Here is a 20,561-nt window from a genome sequence, read left to right on the forward strand (position 1 = left end):
GATCAAAGGTGATCGGGGTTGCCGGCCAAGAACCCTCTGATGCCAAAGTTAGTTTTTCTCTCTTAAATTTTGGAATTCCAACTTTTCAGGAAATGTCAAAACGTACATTTGTCTGATTTGAATGGGCATTTATATAGTGCACCTTGGAAACAGTTATTAGACTTGTAACCTCTCCTATATTTAAGGAGGTTTGAGGGTTCAATGATAATTTCCACAACCGTTTAGGAGTTACATTTTTTCATATAATAGTCACTAGAAGTTATGCATGTGATAAGGAGTTGTAGTACTGAACTTGGATTTTACTCACGTCTTGGAACATTAGCATGTAGGCAAGTTCATGCTTGGGAATTTTCCTAAGTGTCAAGGGCTAGTCCAGGAGCCTCCCTGACGAGAGTACCTTTTTCCCACGACAGGTCGTCCTTCTATAGACGACCTTCTCATGGAAGGTTATACTTACATGGACGACCTTCTCATGGATGGTTATCCTTACACGGACAGTTATCCTCTCACGGACGGTTATCCTTTCACGGACGACCTTCTCACAGATGGTTATCCTTACATGGACGAGCTTCTTACATGGGATGTATCTTCTCTTCTAGACAGCTCCTGGACAAGATGGAGCTGAGAGTCTCTTTTGACTATTATTGATTCCGCACCTAGGGACTTAGCCAATTCCAGCCCTTTGAGTAGAGCTTCATATTTAGCTTCGTTGTTGGTGGTTTGGTATTGTAAATGGCCAGTGTACTCCAACTTGTTACCCTCTAAGGACTTTAGTATGACTCCAATCCCCCCTGCATATAGAGTGGACGATCTGTCTATATTAATAATTCACCTTTGAGACCCTTCATCTAGCTCGTCCTGACTGGGAGTGAATTCCGCGATGAAGTCTGCTAATGCTTGTGCTTTTATCGCGCTTCTTGGTTGATACCTGACACCAAACTCACTAAGCTCAACAGCCCATTGGATCAATCTTCCTGCGGCTTCTAACTTATTCATTGCCTTCTTTACGGGATGATCTGTTACTACGTTGATAACATGAGCTTGAAAATAATGCCTCAACTTCCTAGAAGCCGTGATCAAAGCAAAGGTTAGCTTCTCCATCATTGGATATTGTCCTTTCACTCCTCTCAGTGCTTGGCTCGTATAGTAAACTGGTTTCTGAATCCGCCCTTCTTCTTTGACCAACGCCGAGCTTACTGCATGTGGGGACATCACGAAATACAAATATAATTCCTTACCAGGTACAGACGGGCTCAACAACGGTGCCGTCATGAGGTAAGCTTTCAAGTCTTGGAAGGCCTTTTAACACTCGTCTGACCACTCAAATGCCTTCCTGAGAACTTTAAAGAATGGTAAACATTTGTCAGTAGATTTCGATACAAACCTATTAAGGGCGGCAACTTGTCCGGTGAGAGACTGGACTTCTTTGATGTTCTTCAGTGGTTCCATAGTTAGTATCACCTGGATTTTGTCGAGATTAGCTTCAATTCCTCTATGTGAAACCATGAACCCCAAAAACTTCCCTGACGAAACTCCAAAAGTACACTTGCTTGAATTCAATTTCATGTTATACCGCTGAAGTGTGTCAAAGATTTCTTGAAGGTCGTCCAAATGCTTCCCCTTGTCCAAACTCTTTACCAATATATCATTTACGAAAATCTCCACATTCTGTCCGATTTGAAGACGAAACATGTGGTTAACTAGTCTTTGGTAAGTCGTCCCTGCGTTCTTTAAACTGAAAGACATTACCTTGTAGCAAAATAATCCCTAGCTAGTAATGAATGAGGTCTTCTCTTGATCTACCTTGTCCATCCTTATTTGGTTGTAGCTTGAAAAGACGTCCATGAAACTTAGCAATTTATGACCCACTGTCGAATCCACTAATTGGTCGATGCGTGGCAATGGATAACTGTCCTTAGGGCAAGCCTTGTTTAGATCAGTAAAGTCCACGCACATCCTCCACTTGCCATTAGCTTTCTTGACCATAACCACGTTTGCTAACCAGTCCGGATAATAAACTTTCCAAATAAATTCCGCGGTAATAAACTTCTGGACCTCTTCTTTGATGGCATTGTCTCGCTTAGGAGCAAAAACCCTTTTCTTTTGACGCACAGGTTTGGAGTAAGGATACACATTCAGACGATGGGTAATGACACTTGGGTCAATACCCGGCATGTCCTTCTGACTCCATGTGAAGATATCCAGGCTTTTCTTCAAAAACTGGACCAGAGTATGCTTTGTCTCCCTTTCCATACTTGCCCCAATTCTAGTAAACTTCTCGGGGCTGTTCTCGTCCAACGGGACGTCTTCTAACATCTTAGTGGGCTCCGCAGTAATCCTTCTCTCGTCTATGCTCATTGTCTGCACGTGCTCGTCCATTGCCAACATGGCTAAGTAGCACTCTCTGGCGGCTAATTGATCCCATTGTACTTGACTTACTCCATGCTTGGTCGGGAATTTGACAGACAAATGGTAGGTAGAGGTTACCCCCTTCCAACTATTCAAAGTCGGCCTTTCAATAATAGCATTATATGATGATGAATAATCAACAAGAAAGTTTACCTTTTTGGTTATCTATTGCGGGTACGCTCCGACTACCACAGGTAATGTAATGGTGCCCACATGTTGCACCTTCATTCCTCCAAATCCTACTAATGAAGAATTCACTAGTTGGAGTTGATCTCATCCTAACCTCATTTGTTGGAAGGCGGGGTAACACAGGATGTTGGCTGAGCTGCCATTGTCTACCAACACCCTCCTGGTTGTATAATCGACAATGAGCAGGGTAATAACGATCGCGTCGTCGTGGGGGTGGTGAACTCTTTCAGCATCCTCGTCCGTGAATGTGATGGCTTGCTCGTCAGCTTCCCTCGTCCTGGGAGATCGTCCAGACAGCTAGACGTTTTGCACCACCTTCAAGTATGTCTTCCTTGATTTGGATGACTGAGCTGCCAAGGTTCCTCCTATAATAACTCTTATTTCCCTAAGTGGGGGTCATGATGACTTTTCCACCTTGGCCTTCAGCTTCTTGTCCAAGGAAATTCCTCAACTTCCCTTACCTAATAAGATTTTCTATCTGTTGCTTTAAATCAAAACATTCGCCTGCGTCATGCGCATGGTCTCTGTGAAAGTGACAATACTTGTTCCTATTGCGCTTATTAGGATCTTCTTTCATTTTCTCTGGCCACTTCAAGGACAGATTGTCCTTGATTTGCATAAGCACTTGCTCTAGTGGCGTATTCAAGGGAGTGTATTGTTGATTTCTCGCTAAAGAACTCGTCTTTTTACTATCTTTATCTTTTTTCTCTTATGCCCTAGCCTTCTTTGGACGAGGACCTTGATCTGGATGATGCGGGTGACCCACTTCCGAGCGCTCTGCTCTTTTCCTCTTCTTGGCTATGATCGCGTCCTTAGCATTCATGAAATTTGGGGCCGAATGGACGAGTTCAGCCATAGTTTGTGGTTCTTGCTTGTAGAGCTTATGAATGAACAAGTCAGAGTTGACCCTATTATGGAAGGCGGCCAATAACAACTTGTCGTCCATCTCATCCACCGTCAAGGCTTCTCTGTTGAACCGAGTAATGAAGGACCGTAAACTCTTATTCTCCCCTTGCTCTATAGTTAGCAAACTGGAAGAGGAACGCTTATGGCGTTGTCCTCCAATGAAATTATTGACGAACAACTTATTCAACTCCTTGAATGAGCCCACCATGTTTGGGGGTATCTTGCTGAACCACACTTGCGCTGGTCCCTTGAGGGTGGTAGGGAACGCTCTACACATAATCTTGTTCGGAACTCCTTGAAGGTGCATGGTAATCTTGAAGCCAGTTTTATGATCACACGGGTCACGAGTTCTATCATATGAATCCAAGGAAGACATTTTGAACTTCGGGGGTAGGGGATGACTATTGATGGAAGCCGTGAAAGGGGAGTCCGTTCGGTAAACTAAGTCATCCACGGGGTTCGCCCATCTCCCGTCTCATATTCTCCTTCATTTCATCCATAGCTTTTCTCATCTGGTCCATCTCCCTCTCCAAGTGTGGCACTCTTCTTGAAGCAGTACCCCTTGACTGATTCTCGAACTCAACGTTTTCTCCTCTACCCTCTTGACTCTGGGCTGCCCTTCCGCACACCTTTCATGGTGTTGCCTCCTTAAATTGATCTCCCTATTCAACTCTTGATTCTGACGAGTTAATTCCGCCATAGCGGCAACCATGGACTGTATATGTTGAATGGAAGGCGGTTGCATGACAAGCGCTGACTGACGATCACGGTGGGGATTACTAGAAGCATCCCTACTCTCTTGGTGGCTTGGGCCGGTAGTTTTTGATCTTGTCCGAACCATTCAGCCTTTTGTCTGGGAAAGACGAATCGCTGAAAACAAATAATCGAACGAAAAGAACATTGATCCCCACAAACAGTGCCAACTGATGATGCAAAGAAAATCAGTAGGTTGGATGTTTCGGATTTGAAAGGACTACTGGCTGTCTTGATGGTCCTGAAAAAGAAAGAATAATAATCAAAGGTGACCGGGGTCACCGGCCAAGAACCCTCCGATGCCAAAGTTAGTTTTTCTCTCTTAAATTTTGGAGTTCCAACTTTTCAGGAAATGTCAAAACGTACCTTTGTCTGGTCTGAATAGGCGTTTATATAGTGCACCCTAGAAACGGTTATTAGACTTGTAACCTCCCCTATATTTGAGGAGGTTTGAGGGTTCAAGGATAACTTTCACAACCGTTTAGGAGTAACATTTTTTCATATAACTGTCACTGGAAGTTATGCATGTAATAAGGAGTTGTAGTACTGAACTTGGATTTTACTCACATCCTGGAACATTAGCAAGTAGGCAAGTTCATGCTTGGGAATTTTCCTAAGTGTCAGAGGCTCGTCCAGGAGCATCCCCGACGAGCGTACCTTGTTCTTAAGGAAGGTCATCCTTCTATAGACGACCTTTCCATGGAAGGTTATACTTACATGGACGACCTTCTCACGGACGGTTATCCTTACACGGACAACCTTCTCATTGACGGTTATCCTTACATGGATGACATTCTCACGGACAGTTATCCTTACATAGACGAACTTCTTACGTGGGATGTATCTTCTCTTCTGGACAGCTCCTTTGGATGAAATGGAGTTGGTCAAATTTATAATTCACCATCAGTTTATATATTTGTAATTTAGTACTTTGTCTCTTAATAGTAATTTCACTTATATGCATCAATTTTTTTTCAATGTTTCTTCAATATATATTATGAATTATAATTATAGGTTTTTTAGTATATTTTTTTTAATCGGAAAGTAGGATCTTACGATCCTTGTGTTGATCCTACGATATGATCCTCGAACCCTCTCACTGATCCCAAGTAGGATCTCGATCCTGATAACCTTCCTCCTATTGAGCCATATTAGTATAGCATTTCGGTTCATTTAGTCTACTTTGGTCCATTCAGTTTATTTTTGACTAATTAGACCTTAAATTGATTCTTTGTAGTTGCCTTTTTAGTTTTAGGCTTAAAAATTCAATATTTTTTTCTTAAATTTTAGGTTGAAAAGCATGAAATTTTATTTTATTCTGGCCAAATTCTTTAGTTTTAGGTTTAAAAATACAAATAAAATAGACATTAGAAATTAGAGATATGGGACCTAAAAAAGTAATAAAAATATTAATATTCAAAAGAAAACCTTAAAATTCAAGTTTCAATAATAAAGACAATATGTTTATATTTTGAAAGAAAAAATTGCTATGATTCTAAACTTATATAATAATATAAACTTTTTCTCCAAAAAAAAAAAAAACTTAATCTAACATGTTACATGTGTTCTACAAAATGAGAGTGTATATATTTTTTAATATTCTTGGATATATTCAAATTAGTTAACCAATTATGATTTTTTTTTTATAAAAAAAAAATCTTTTAATTACATTTTCTCAATTTATATCAAACAATATTATAATTACATAATTCAAATCTTTTTATTAAATTAAAATTTTCATATATATATATATATGATACATTTTAGAATTGAGAATTCCTTTTTATTAAAATTAGATGCAAACTCATATGATGCGTGAGACAATGTAATGTAATTATTTTATAAGAATATAATGTAAATTTTATAGGCTTAATAGCGCATGTGTTATAATGTGTTTTTCATTCAACAACAACACACAATGATAATATGATATATATTTAGTTTCTTAATTATTGGGAAGTTAGCCCCGTTTCAATAAAATTTAGGAAGATAAAAAGACATGATTGATTTAGGGGCATCTAATTTGAACATTCTTATAGAATATGGCTGTACCATATAGGAATCTTTACCATCTTAAGACACCAACCCGTCTTATGTTAATTTGCTCGCTGTTCTTGGTTGGTTAAAAAGTTGGTTCTCTTGACTCTTTCCCAACTGTAGTATTAGGTTTCCTTTCTCTCTTGGGAAAGAAGATTTTGTTCATCGTCTGACTTTTACTGTTTCGGTTTTGTGTTGTTCTTTTGGTGCTGATGGAAGATATTACTAATCGATGGAGAAATCTTTCTCTATCGAATAAAGAGGTTAAAAAGATTGCTCTTTCAAAAGGCAAGCAGAAGGAGGATTTATGTTGGTGGCCAGATTTTTTACCAAGAGGTCGGTGAACATGGATGTAGTTGCTAAGACGTTCCGACCGTTATGGTGAGCAAGGCAGGACTTCCATATTAGCGACGCTGGGAATAATCATCTTGTGTTCATTTTTGAAACAGGGGCAGACATAGAGAAGGTTCTTTTGGGGGAACTGTGGACTTTTGATCGTCACCTCGTTGTCTTTCAACGATATGATGGTAAATCTCCCATAAAAGAATTTGATTTTGGGTTTTCTAAATTCTGGGTCCAAATTCATCAGTTGCCTTTTAACCACTTGAATCCAGAGGTAGCTATGGAGATTGGTCAAACTCTTGGTACTGTTGTCTCGTTGGAAGACACTTTGGAGATGATGGGAGGAAATTTTATGAGAGTACGTGTGGTTATAGATATCTCCCAACCTCTTTGTCGAGGAAGACAGGTTTCGTTTGATGATGGGTCTGAAGGGTGGATAGCTTTCAAGTATGAGCGCCTACCAAATGTTTGTTATTGGTGTGGGCGACTTACTCATGATGAAAAAGATTGTTCTTTGTGGCTGCAAAGTAAAGGCCCTTTGAAGGTTGAGAATCAGCCATTTGGTTAATGGCTTTGTGCCTCACAGATTACATCCTTGAAGAAATTGGTGATTGATGTCAAGGGATATGGGGTGGATTAGGTGGTACGACCTGATGCTGGTCAAACAAGCAGGCAAACATTGATGATAGTGCAAGACCAACCAAGTGCTACGATAGCGGCAGCAGTGGTATTTGAGGAAAGCAACCATATTGAACACCTTTCAGAGGGGATGCCGATGCAAGATACGGGTACTGGAGGCCAGAAGTCTGTACATTCTGAACAGGTATTGCGACCTGATGCTGGTCAGCCTAGTAGGCAATCAGCGCTAGTATTGAAAGATCAGCCAAGTGCTTCGGTGGTGACAGAAGTGGTATTTGGGGATGGCCATCAGAACAACCATTTTCCCGAGGAACTGCCAATGGAAGTTACTAGCGATGGAGGCCAGAATTCAGTTATTTTTGTAAATAGACAAAATTCAAATTTGGGAGAACCAATCCCGACTTTTGAGTAGCAACTTCAGCAGATAGATAAGGCTCTTTCCGTGGATTGTGTGTCTTCGATATTGAATGTAGGTAACCCGAATGCGGTTGGAGTGAAATTGGACTCTTCTTACTCTATTAAGTCCCACGTGGATCAGAATAAATTCACACCAAATCAGGTTAGTCACTTATTTGCAAATGTGTGTGGGCCAAACTTACATAATTTTGATGTGGGCTTTTCTGGGAATAAGTCTAAGCTACGTTCTTGGACTAGAAAAGGTGTAAGGCCAAAAAATACTAATTTAAAGCACTCGATGGTTGAGTTTGGTACAAAAAGAAAATACCCAAGCAGAGGCTCTGCTGAAAGCATGGATAAGAAGATTAAGTTGGAGGAAAAGACTAGGAAGCTTGGTGTTCTCATGGCAACAAAATTTGAATAGGCGGAGGTTGCTCAGCAACCCCGCCGGGAGGCAATGAATCTTATAAGTCGGAACTGTCGGGGGCTTGGGAACCCCCAAACAGTTAATGTTTTGAAGGTGCTTATTAGGATAGAGAAGCCCAAAATAGTATTCCTTATGGAGACCAAATTAGATAGGGAGTGGATGGAAAATATTCGTGATCAGTGTGGTTTTAAACATGGTATTATTGTGCCTAGAATACATAGGAGTAGGGGTTTGACATTATTCTGGAAAGATGATATTAAGGTTAATTTGTTGAAGTACTCCTTATCCAATATTGATGTTGAAGTGTTTGGTGGTAAGGGTAGTGGCTGGTGGCATCTTACTGGTTTTTATGGGAATCCTATAACAGCAAAGAGGATGGAATCATGGAGTCTCCTTAAACACTTAAGTGGTCTTTCCCAACTGCCTTAGCTAGTGATTGGCGATTTTAATGAGATCAAAAATCTGTCCGAAAAGGAAGGTGGTGCAGGCAGACCTGCTTAGCAGATGCAGAGATTTGTTGACACTGTAAATAGGTGTGGTTTAACAGATTTGGGCTTTATTGGACCTAAATTCACTTGGCTCTATTAGCAGAAAGATGGTCTTCAGATTCGGGAAAGGCTTGACAGAGGCTTGGCTACTATAGATTGGTTAGATAAATTTCCGTTAGCAAAACTTTATCATAGAACGTCCTCTGCATTAGATCATTGCCCTATCTCCCTACGGTTGGAGGAGCAGAAGAAATTTAAGCATCTTGGGAAACACTTTCGGTTCGAAGCAATGTGGTTGAAAGAGTCTAGCTGTGAAGCCATTGTTAATTCGGCATGGGAAGAGGGAGTTACTTCGGATACTGTTTTTCCTATTATGCAATGTCTGGATAATTGCCGTATGAAATTAGATGCCTAGAATAAAAATGTGTTTGGTTATGTGGGGCACAATTTGGATAGACTTCAAAAACGTCTACAGTGGTTGGAACTACAAAGTGCTACACTTGAGATTATTGCTTTTATGAGGGAGACTAGAGTGGAACTAAATTGTTGGAGAGACAAAGCGGAATCAATGTGGCATCAGAGGTCTAGAATCAGCTGGCTTCAATCAGGAGATAAGAATACAGGTTTTTTTCACTCTAAGGCATCTTCACGGTTTCAAACAAATTTTATTCAGGGGCATATGGATTCGAATGACACTTGGGTTGAAGATCAAAGGGATGTGAAGAATGTGATTATCAGATACTATTTAGACTTCTTTAAATCATCCTGCCCAACGGAGTTTGAAGATATTTTTTCTGCGGTTCAGCCTAAAGTTAATCCTTCTATGAATCAAAAACTTACATGTGACTTCCAAGAGAGTGAGGTATGTAAAGCTTTAAAACAGATGTATCCTCTGAAATCTCCTGGACCAGATGGGATGCCCCTTTTATTCTTCCAGCATTTTTGGCCTACTGTTGGGCAAGTTGTTACTAAAACAGTTTTGGATTTTTTAAATTTTGATATTTGTCCTCGAAAATTTAATGATACCCAAATTGTGCTAGTACCAAAAATTAAAAACCCTATGCGTGTTACGGATTATCGACCCATAAGCCTGTGCAATGTTGTCTATAAGCTAGCTTAAAATTTTTTGGCTAATAGACTTAAAAAAATCTTGCCATCTGTTATTAGTGATTGTCAAACTGCTTTTGTGCAAGGACGATTAATTACTAACAATGTATTGGTGGCTTTTGAGACAATGCATCACATTAGTCAAAAGAAGAGTGGGCAACTTGGTGAGATGGCACTCAAATTAGATATGAGTAAGGCTTATGATAGGGTGGAATGGGTTTTTTTGGACAAAATGATGGAACAGTTGGGTTTTAATTCAAGGTGGCGTGATCTTATGATGCAATGTATTTCTACTGTTACTTATTCTGTCTGTATAAATGGTGTTTCATGTGGGTGTATTGTTCCAGCTGGAGGGTTGCGTCAAGGAGACCCCTTGTCTCCTTATTTGTTCTTAATTTGTGCTGAGGGTTTATCTGCCCTAATCAAATAGTTTGTGCAGTGTGGGAATATGGAGGGAGTTGCAGTGTGTCGGGGGACCCCTAGTATTTCACATCTATTTTTTGCTGATGATAGCCTTATTTTTTATAGAGCCAGTTTGGAAGAATGTGACTCATTGCAGCTAATTCTTAAAGTGTATGAAGAGGCTTTGGGTCAGCAAATGAATAGGGCTAAAACTTCTCTCTTTTTTAGTCAAAACACAAGGGATGAAGTTAAAGAGGAGATAAAAACAAGATTTGGTGCCGAAATCATTCGTCAACATGAGAAGTATCTTGGTCTCCCTTCTTTGGTTGGTAGAAATAAAAGAAACTCCTTTAATGATATCAAAGAAAAATTGGCGAAGAAATTGGCTGGTTGGAAAGAGAAGTTGCTTTCTAAAGCAGGTAAGGAGGTGTTGATTAAGGCTGTGGCTCAGGCCATCCCAACTTATTCCATGAGTTGTTTTAAAATTCCTGATTCCCTTTGTGATGAACTGACTAGTATGGTAAGGAATTTTTGGTGGGGGAAAAAACAGGATGAACAGAAAATGGCCTGGTTAAATTGGGATAAAATGTGTGTTCCTAAAGCTTGTGGAGGAATGGGTTTTAAACATTTTAATTTGGCACTCTTAGCAAAGCAGGGTTGGCGGCTTCAAGTTGGTCATAACTCCCTAGCCTATCAAGTCTTCAAGGCAAAATATTTTCCGGATTGTGACTTTGTGCATGCATCTATAGGGAGAAAACCATCATTTGTTTGGCGAGTTTAATGGCTGCTCAAAAGATTGTTCAGAAAGGGTTATGCTGGCGTGTGGGAAATGGTAGAAATATCAAGATTTGGGAGGATAGTTGGGTACCTAGCTCCTCTACACATAAGATAATTTCGCCAAGAGGTTCGTTTCCTTTGATTTCTAGAGTCAGTGATTTAATTGATGCAGACCAGAAATGCTGGAATTTGAATAAGTTGAATAGAATTTTCCTTCCTTTTGAAGCTGATGAGATTGCAAGCATTCCTTTGAGCATTAGATTGCCGGATGACAAACAGGTTTGGGCAGCAACTTCAACTGGACTATTTTCAGTTCGAAGCGCTTATAACTTGGCTTTAAATATAGAGGAAGACGAGGGAGCTGGTTCTACTTCTGATGGTGGTCATTTGCGTAGCTTCTGGAAACAGTTATGGTCTTGCCAAATCCCTCACAAGATCAGACATTTTGCTTGGAGAGCAGCCCGGGACATTTTGCCAACTAAAGCTAATTTGGTTGCAAGGAAAATCTTAGAGGACAGCAATTGTGAGGAATGTGGGCTATGTGCAGAATCTTTTTATCATCTTTTTTGGGAGTGTTCAAAAGCTAGAGACACTTGGGCTCATTCATCCTTCCTTAGTCCATTATCTGCGGTTCCTTTTAGATGCTTTTTTGACTTTTTGTGGTATATTATTATGGAGGCAGGTTGGAGTGTAGAGGATGTGGGTCTAGCTATAACTATTGCATGGGCTTTATGGTCTAATAGGAATGAAGTGTTTCATGGGACGCCATGGAAAGCAGCTGTGAAGCTGGTTGACTGGTGCAAGAGCTATTTAGATGAATATTGGGCAGCAAATAAAGTGTCAGTGAACCCACCAACTCATTTGGAAGTAGCTTGGACTCCTCCTACTTTTCCTTCTTACAAAGTTAATGCGGATGCTGCAAGGTTTATGGCTCAAAAAGCTGTGGGTGCTGGTGTAATTATTCGAGACCATGAAGGAAATTTCATTGCAGGGTTAAGTAAGAAATTCCATGCTCCTCTGGGGACTGTTGAAGCTGAAGGAAAAGCATTTGAAGCCGGTATAATATTTGCAAAGCAGATGGGAATCAGGGACTTGGTTTTAGAAAGGGACTCATTGATTGTTGTACAGGCTTTAAAGCAAGTTTCTAATGCTCCGTCAACTGTTTCTATTTTGATATATGGGATGTTAGCCGAATGTAATGATTTTAGAAAAGTGTCTTTCTCCCATGTTAAAAGGCAAGGCAATACGCCTGCTCATTTATTGGCCAAACAAGCCCTAGGCTTGGATGATTTCTCTGTTTGGATTGAAGAGTATCCTTGTTTCTTAGAACAAGCTTTTGTTCATGACGTAACTAGTTGTTTATTATCATAAATAAAGTTTTAGTCTTCGTATCAAAAAAAAGAAAAAAAAAGACACCAACCAGTCTTAGTTTAGTTTTACCATGGCGGCAATGAAAACATACAAGTTAGATTCCCCAGTAGTAAAATGCATCATATCCTGTCGTGTGATGGCGTTCTATCATTAACCCATCTATTCATTTTTTGCTCCCGGTATTTGATTGCCGTATCAACTCCTTCCCTCTTCGTGTAGTTTATTGAACACTTATATTATATTCTCATGCCATTAGGACAATGAGTTTCAGATTTTTTTTTTTTAAAATTTACTTCATTTTATTTTTAAATTGGACATATAAGAAAGCAAAAACAAAAACAAGTAGTCTTAACGGTGGCATTTGGGGTACGGCTGCGATCAGGAACACCCTTTCGGCTAGGGCAGTGGCCGAGGGTGTGCCATTCTCCTCACTTGCCACACTAGCGTCATAGCGATTATTTATGAGAGTGAAGGACTTGCTTAAGGTCAATTCAAAAGCCCTGTGCAGTGCGCACAGTTCATTAGATGAAATTGATGCATGGAGTGGCAGAGGGGCGAGGCTTGGTGGTGGGAAATGAAGTGAATGGACGGACATTTGTATAATTCGGGCGTGATTTTGACTTTGTTGGAGGAGATCAGTATTTGCAAGACCATAATATATGAAGAACATTGTGGAGATATAGTTCTGTACAATCCAATATGGAAATATTTGTGCTGAAAAAACACACGCACCCAATTGCAAGAATCCATTAAAAAAAAATGTAGTACATGTTTAGATGCAGGTTGCCAGGAGATGGTTCATTAAAGTTAGCATCCAACTTGACATAATGGCGATGCCAATCTCAGTGGAACGTTTTTCCCAATCAGGCAGGCAATGGTTCCTCCATAACTGTTTCAAAAAATTGTCTAGCATTAGCAATTAGCAAATACAAATTGAGAGAGAGAGAGAGAGAGAGAGAGAGAGAGAGAGACCTTTTTGCTTTGTGGAAACTTCAGCATCATCTGCAACCACTACAGATGCGACTGGTGCTTTGGTCGGTACATCTGGAAGGTCCAACTTGTCATCATGTTCTTCGGGAGATTGTATTGAAGTGGGAGCATTAGGAACGTTAGGCAGATCTTGAACAGTGATCTGAACAAATGAAGGGAAATTGCCTTTTCAGATAAGACATAGCGCTACAATTTAAGGGGACAATGCCAATGTGACCATACAAAGTCAAAATCCCAAAAGATGAAGACCATAAAGAGACTAAATTGTCTGGAATGAATGTTCAAGCTACAGATGGAAATGGAATCAGTTCAAATAAATTCAATAAGCTGCACAAAGCAATAAAATTAGGAAACTCAAGCTCAGGCACAGAGTCTTCCAACATTTAGTCTTCTATTTAATTTTCTAAAGAATTCATTGCAACAACCATATAATTAGTGTGTGAATTATGAAACTCCATTTTCTTTGCAGTGAATTAAAAGATCTAATGCCAAGGGACTAATGATAACATGGGAAACTGCATGGATTAAAAGCTCATAATTCATCTTGGATTTGTTTGATGGGAATACATGAACAATTGTGGAAAGAGCTAAAACATATTTCAAATGTTGATAGCATGCAAAATACAAACTGAAAGGAACTCTTGAATCTGAAGACTTGTATAGAGCTGAGGAAAAAATAATAGTAAAAATAGTGATAACAATAATGCATACTATACCTTTTCTGGCAAAGGTGTCCAAATGCATTAGCAGGACAAGAAAAAGAAAAAGAAAATCATTAAATGCTACAGAATTTGTTACATTTTTAAGTGCTGTACACAAAATACCCCACAAGTCTGCCCCGTCCCAACTCCCAACCATGTTTGGTATGCACCAAATGCAAATTCTAGCATTTTAGATGGTAATATTGCAGGAAAATGAATAATACAACGCCACAATGCAAAGCTTTGATGGTCTTAATACAAGAATGGCTGCTACATTTAGAATTGAGAAAAAGTGAATTCCCTAAGTATAAGTTTTAATGATCAAACAGAAATAAAGATTTGAACTTAAACAACTTAAATACAGCAAAATTAGTTACATACAAGAAGACAAATACACAGGAGAAAACATTTATCACATTTAAACTGTAAACTTTATACGAATATAGACAACTTAAGGCTGGATATGAACCAGTTGTTCGAATAGAAAGATATACACACCTGACTTTCCAAGTTCTCAAATTCTGCTAAAATCTCTTCTTCATCTTCTGCTGATAATTTCTCCCCCAATATTGCATTAATTTCCTTCAAAATTGTATTTAACATGACAGCATATACATTAGAAATTAATTAAAAATTTTCAAAATATAGTAAGATACAAAGAATGGGAAATAAGTAGCTGAATAATAGAAGTAGTTATGATTCATAATTAAAGCAATCACATTAATACAAGCAAGTGCCATAAAAAGCATGGGATGAACAAATAAAAATGGTCCACTTGTAATTACAAGAAGCAGTGCAAATTGGTATGTAGATGGATCCTAAGCAAATAAAATGCACACCATAAACATGATAAGGGAATGCAAAGGGGGATTATCCACACACTTTTTTAGACATGAGGCCTAATTGGCTAAATTCACATTACAGCACAGTTGTTCGGAAAACAAAGCTGAGATATGATCATCTCTACGTCCAGCATCTTTTTTGAACAAACCAAGTTATGACATTCATGGTAAAGAGAATATCCATGTGTATTTATTTGGAGAAACTATAATAGGGAGATGCCCATCAAATTGATGGAACCACAACCTTTTTTTTGCAAATGAAAGTGAAATTTTGTTCTAATTTAGACTATTTAGGTTAAGTGTCTCTTATACACTAGATAATTGAGTGGAAACACAAATTTAACTCTTATTTTTTACTAGAGAATCAAGGCTATTTGTTTGCCCATATGTGCATCATATTCACCATACAAATAAGGGTAAAGATATAGATCACTTTATTTCACCTGACTTAAGTGAATTTTGAAAATTGTGTACCCTCATGGTTTATGGATTTGTTTGAATGGTTTAGATCAATAAATCATATGATTATTACAAATAAAAAAGGGTGCAAAGACACACCTAGAAGATGCTGCTGTTGCAATTTTATGTCAAGTGAATTTAAGAGGGAAGAGCTAAAGAATATCCTAAAATAATTAGACATACCACCTCATTGTATAACAAATATTCCTACATCTAAAAGAGCTGGGGTGGATGAAGAAACTAACGAATTCCGGAAGTTCTTTTGAGAAGACCAAAAAAATGTTTCTCATTTTAAAATTGTATTGTATCAAAATTAAGTAATATGCTAATCCCCACCATGCAGTAAAAGAGAAACAGAGAAAATAAGAGCCAGGGTGAAGCTCACATCTTGATAAGCTCTGGCTTCATCGGTGTCATCCATAAGCTTTTGAACATCCTCCAGGTTTATCTCACTTTGAATAGCTTTAATTGCATTATTACCAGACTTCAAACTGTCAAAGACAGCTTTCTGCTTGCTTGCGAGTTCAATATCTGCCAACTGAACCAAAATTTTAAGTTGGGATATGTACACGTTTTCTTAAAGAATACAATCATAAGAAGCTTGAAAGCAATTTTTTAAAACATCTGCAATAAATAAAAGCCAGTAATTCATTTCACATTGGAGAAACAAAAGTTAAGCCCATCCTATTGCAATTGAAAAGGCGCCCAAATTGGTTGAGTGCTCTTGGGTTGAACAATTGCACCAGGAAAAACAAAAGGAGAAAAAAAACTGAAAATTTTCAATAAAAGAAACAAGCTGCAAAAGGTATAATTACTTGCTGCTCGACATTAATAAGCCAGGCATCAACTTGCTTCAATAATTCTTCTTGCGTTTTTTTCTTCTTCAATGCTAACAAAGCTCTGTCCTTTCTCTTTTCACGAATCAAGTCTTTTGCAGCTTGCTTTTCTGCTTCAATGACAGCATCAAGCTACAAGAAGTAAAACACAAAAGGAAGCAACATAAGGGCTTAATCACATGAAGGTGCATATAAGGTCGCACCAGAGCACAAAACACCAATCTTTTGTAGGGTCTAAAAGAGATGTTTGGTAGGCAGCCTTACCCTTATGAAGATGCATAATAATTCAAATTAAAGTTTCATTACAACTTACCGAAATAAATAACAAATCAATTAACTTAACAAGATTTTGATCTTTCAAAAGATAAAACACACATACACGTACACAGTCTTATACTTCTAATAATTTACATCTAAAATTGTAAAAATAATGTTTCAGTAGTCTACACTTCACTTCTCACATAAGGTATATAAAACAAATTGACCGAACTGCATGAAAGCAAGAAAAGGTTTATAAACCCTTAGTGAATATCTGTTAATTAAAAGTAACAAAAACCCACATGAAATTGCAAATGACACTAATCTGGGCAGTGAAAAATCCTACACATGAATGCCAAACAAAACGATAGCACCTTCATTAAATCTGTCCCATGACGATTGCTCTTTATCATCAAGTCTCAAAAAACCAATTGGAATTTGTCATAAGCAGGATTCAAACTTAGGTCCCTTATTCGACGACCAGAAATTGAGCTAACTTAAACCCACGTCTTTGTTAAATTGTGTTTGTCTGTTAGCATGTTTACACATGATTTCACCATTTTATAGTCACATGATCAAACACCCAAATGGGTTCCAAGCAAAACTTTCATATGTTCCATTAAATTTAAGTTATCAGAGATTTTCCAAAATAAAATAGATTGCCCTTTTTCTAAAATCTATTGAAACTTCAGAATTTGAGTTGAAACTCTATCATTTGTCACGTAGTTATCAACAATTTGTGATCATTTAATTGAGTTTATCACACAAAAAAATTCCCTAAATTTCGAATAGAAAGTGGAATTGCAAAGCAATAGAATTCCCTAAACTTGAAAAAAAAAAAAAAAAAGCAAATAGAGTTAGGAGAAAATAGAGGGGCACCTGTCGTTGATAATCGGCGAGCTTGCGGCGTTGGGTCTTGAGAGAGAGAATTGCTCGATCTACTTCTGTGATCTTGGGCTTCTTCACAAATAAATTCCCCATCTAATCTATTCCTATTTGATTTTGTTTGCTTTTTTATGGGTTAATTTGATTGGGATTAGAGAGAAAAATGAATGAGAAAACAGTAACTCCTTCAGGTTTTACAGAGCTGAGAGCTCCCTTCTCCGTTCAAAACTCCTTTCCCATCTGTCCACCAAGCTTTTCCAGTTCAACAGTCCAACTCGAATATTCTAAATGTTTTTATTACTCCACCTTAAATTGTTAGTCTAGTTAGAAAATCCAAATTTCCAAACTTTTTTTTAAAATAAAATCTTATTTAATCCCAATATATTTTTAGTTAAAAAGTGTATAAGTTTCTAAAATTATCTTGGTTAATTTAAACTGGAATAAAAAAAAAATGGTATTGATTTTTAAAATAAAATAAAAGGTAAGTTATAAAATTTAGGCAAAAATTGTTTATTTCCGACATTTAACTTTCATTTCATTCAATTGAGTTCTCTAATTTATTTAATTCAAACATTTTGTCTAATTTCATTAAAATTTTTCCATTAAAAAACTATTTTTCTCACATAAAAAAAACTATAAAACTAATTAAAATGTTTTGTAAATTATTTTAGAATAATTTATAATCTTTTTTCATTAGTTAATTGTATACTTAATGTCAATTTTTCAATGGAATTAGAATTGGATGAAAAGCCTAAATAAAATAAATTTAAAATTTAAAGAATTCAATTGAATGAAAGAAAAGTTAGAAGGCAATACTGAATTTTTGTCAAATTTAAAAAGTGCGATTTGCTTTTTAACGTAAAATTTATTAATTGATTTTTCAAAGATGAGGACATCCCAAAACTAAATAAGGGATCAATAATGTATTGAAAATTCTCCTAATGTTACATATATGAAAGTCCAAGGGTTCAAGTTGGAACAAGTTTAGGATGAGGATCAAGTCGTCACTCAATATGATCTTGGGAGAAACTTTCTTACCTGTTACCGTATGATGAATTGAATGAAACCATCCAATGAAATATACGAAATCATTCGTATCTAGTCAATAGGTAAGTCGTCGGACTTGGACTGGTCATCGGTTCCAAGAAATTATTTTTTGCAAAATGAAAAATATATATAAAACAAATATGAAAATATGATATTATTTATTAGACGAAAATGAGAAATTAGCTATAACTCTCCAACTATATAATTAGTAAGTCCGGTTCCCAAATTATATTATTTAGTAACATCTCGAGTCTAAGAAGCTCGATTTTGGGCTATAAATCGAGTCTTTGAGGCTTGGTTTTTCCAATTTGATGTGGCGTTTTTTTCACGTGGCGTCCACCTGGAAATCGAGTCTCTAAGACTTGATTTATGTGACGTGGACATCTGGGTATGACGTGGTTGGATCACGTGGAAAAACAGGAAACCGAGTCTCTAAGACTCGATTTCAAGTTGGGGTTTTTTCAAAATTAACATCTCTCACACAGATCAGACACTCTCCACTCTCACTCACCCTTTCACTCTCACACCGAACCTCAGCCTTTCTCACTCACTCACCCTCTTCTCTCACTCACTGTTCTCTCACTCATTGTTCTCTCACTCAGTCTCCACTATTTCACATTCATCGCTTTCGCCAAAAGATTTCATAAAGCCACAGTAAGGTGTACAGAGCTTTGAGTTCCTTCAGTCTACGCGGTCTCTCAAAACTAAAAAAAGAGGTGAGTCGCTTTGTACAAGTTCACTGTTTGGTTGCCGAGAAACAGTGGGAAAAATCAAAGAAACTTTGGTTTCAACAAGTTTTTTCTATTTTGGTTTTTGTATTGAATTTCTAATAGAACTGTTAAAAAAGATCGAAGCTTTATTGTTTTTTGACATTTGAATTGGTTTGTGGGTTTGATTTTTTATTTTTTGTTTGGTTTTGTTTTGTGCTTTGTTTTGTTTGTGGGTTGATATTAGGCAAATTTCAAATTTCTATCTTGAACTATGCATTGTTCTGCAGTGATAATGTTAGGGTTTGTTAACTGGGTCTTTGTTAAATTAAATTGTTGATGTTAGGGTTTTGTTAAAGTTGATGATTTAGTGTTTAATTGGATTCATGTTATTGAAAGTTTGATGACTTTCTTCATGCTAAATTTGATAATGTCAGAAACGATATTCTGATTTAAGGCTATTTATTTATTGTTATTATTATTATTAGTTGTTGGTAAGTTACACATGCATCCAGGGGTTTTGAACCCAAAAATTTAACCATCCAAATTAGAATTTTAAGGCCATTATTATGGATGATTAACTTTTTTATAAGTATTATTATGGGGTATAAAAAATTAGGGGTAAGACTGCCTACCATGACCTCTCCCAAACCCCGTATAAAGTGAAAATTTTGTGCACTAGGGTAAGGCTACCCCATGGTGGTTTTAACCATTGTTTGGTTTGCTTTGTATGGAAGGTGCACGTGATTGTTGCGTGTTTTTCTTAATGGTGTAGATTGATTATTGTCGGGTTGTTATGATACTATAATAATGAAAGGATCTTTTATTACTAGGGATGTGGTTCGGTGAATCTAAGCTTCTAGGGATCCAAGATTCCCCAAACCAAATAGAGGATTATGGAGTATGCTTCTAGTTGAATTTTGGATTGAGTTTTTTCAATTCTGTGGTACTACTTTGTTAATTTATTTGATGATGTGTCTTGATTGCGGTTTTGGCTGTTTTTGTTTAGTTTGAACACGTGATTGTTGTGTGTTTTGCTTAAAGGTTTAGATTGATTGTTGTCGGGTTGTTATGACACTGTAATAATGAAATAATATTCTCTTCCTAGGAATGTGATTTGGTGAATCTAAGATTTTAGGGATCCAAGATTCCACAAACCAAACAGATGCTTCTAGTTGAATTTTGGATTGATTTTGTTCTATTTTGTGGTGCTGCTTTGTTAATTTATCTGATGATGTGTCTTAATGGCGGTTTAAACCATTTTAGTTTGGTTTTCTTTGTATGGAAGGTGCACTTGTTTGTTGCGTGTTTTGCTTAATGGCATAGATTGATTGTTGTCAGGTTGTTATTAGACTGTAAGAATGAAAAAATCTTTTACTACTATGAATGTAATTCAGAATGTGTCCTGCGGTTTTCTGCGCATTTTTGTTATAGATCTCCATTGCATAATCACTTCACACCTTACCTCAAGAGAGATCAAAAGTAATTTGTTATGTCGATTGTGGAAATATGCAACAAGTTTGCACCAAGTGAACTCAACCATTGCCGCAATGGGCCAACTGTGGGCACCTTTAAGTACCCCATTAAAGCATT

The 20,561-nt window shown here is 37.5% G+C and overlaps 3 protein-coding genes across 3 annotated transcripts; 1 reads left to right on the forward strand and 2 right to left on the reverse strand.

Annotated features, from left to right (window-relative positions):
- Positions 1-3,055: 3,055 nt before the first annotated feature.
- LOC142632508 (uncharacterized) lies at positions 3,056-3,880 on the reverse strand. Its single transcript, XM_075806894.1, has 2 exons — positions 3,337-3,880; positions 3,056-3,180 (listed from the first exon to the last, which is right to left on the reverse strand). The coding sequence occupies exons 1-2, from the start codon at positions 3,878-3,880 to the stop codon at positions 3,056-3,058; spliced, it is 669 nt and encodes a 222-aa protein (XP_075663009.1).
- A 2,626-nt stretch (positions 3,881-6,506) lies between these two features.
- LOC142632510 (uncharacterized) lies at positions 6,507-10,876 on the forward strand. The gene is made up of 8 exons (XM_075806895.1): positions 6,507-6,630; positions 6,744-7,180; positions 7,277-7,616; positions 7,749-7,834; positions 8,096-8,359; positions 8,690-8,947; positions 9,062-9,448; positions 10,133-10,876. The coding sequence occupies exons 1-8, from the start codon at positions 6,507-6,509 to the stop codon at positions 10,874-10,876; spliced, it is 2,640 nt and encodes an 879-aa protein (XP_075663010.1).
- A 2,006-nt stretch (positions 10,877-12,882) lies between these two features.
- LOC142630339 (vacuolar protein sorting-associated protein 20 homolog 1) lies at positions 12,883-17,518 on the reverse strand. Its single transcript, XM_075804330.1, has 6 exons — positions 17,209-17,518; positions 16,051-16,203; positions 15,621-15,773; positions 14,433-14,516; positions 13,216-13,375; positions 12,883-13,132 (listed from the first exon to the last, which is right to left on the reverse strand). The coding sequence occupies exons 1-6, from the start codon at positions 17,308-17,310 to the stop codon at positions 13,107-13,109; spliced, it is 678 nt and encodes a 225-aa protein (XP_075660445.1). The 5' UTR covers positions 17,311-17,518; the 3' UTR covers positions 12,883-13,106.
- Between the last annotated feature and the right edge of the window lie 3,043 nt (positions 17,519-20,561).

This window comes from Castanea sativa, chromosome 4 (genome assembly GCF_040712315.1).
Source record: "Castanea sativa cultivar Marrone di Chiusa Pesio chromosome 4, ASM4071231v1".
NCBI lineage: Eukaryota > Viridiplantae > Streptophyta > Magnoliopsida > Fagales > Fagaceae > Castanea > Castanea sativa.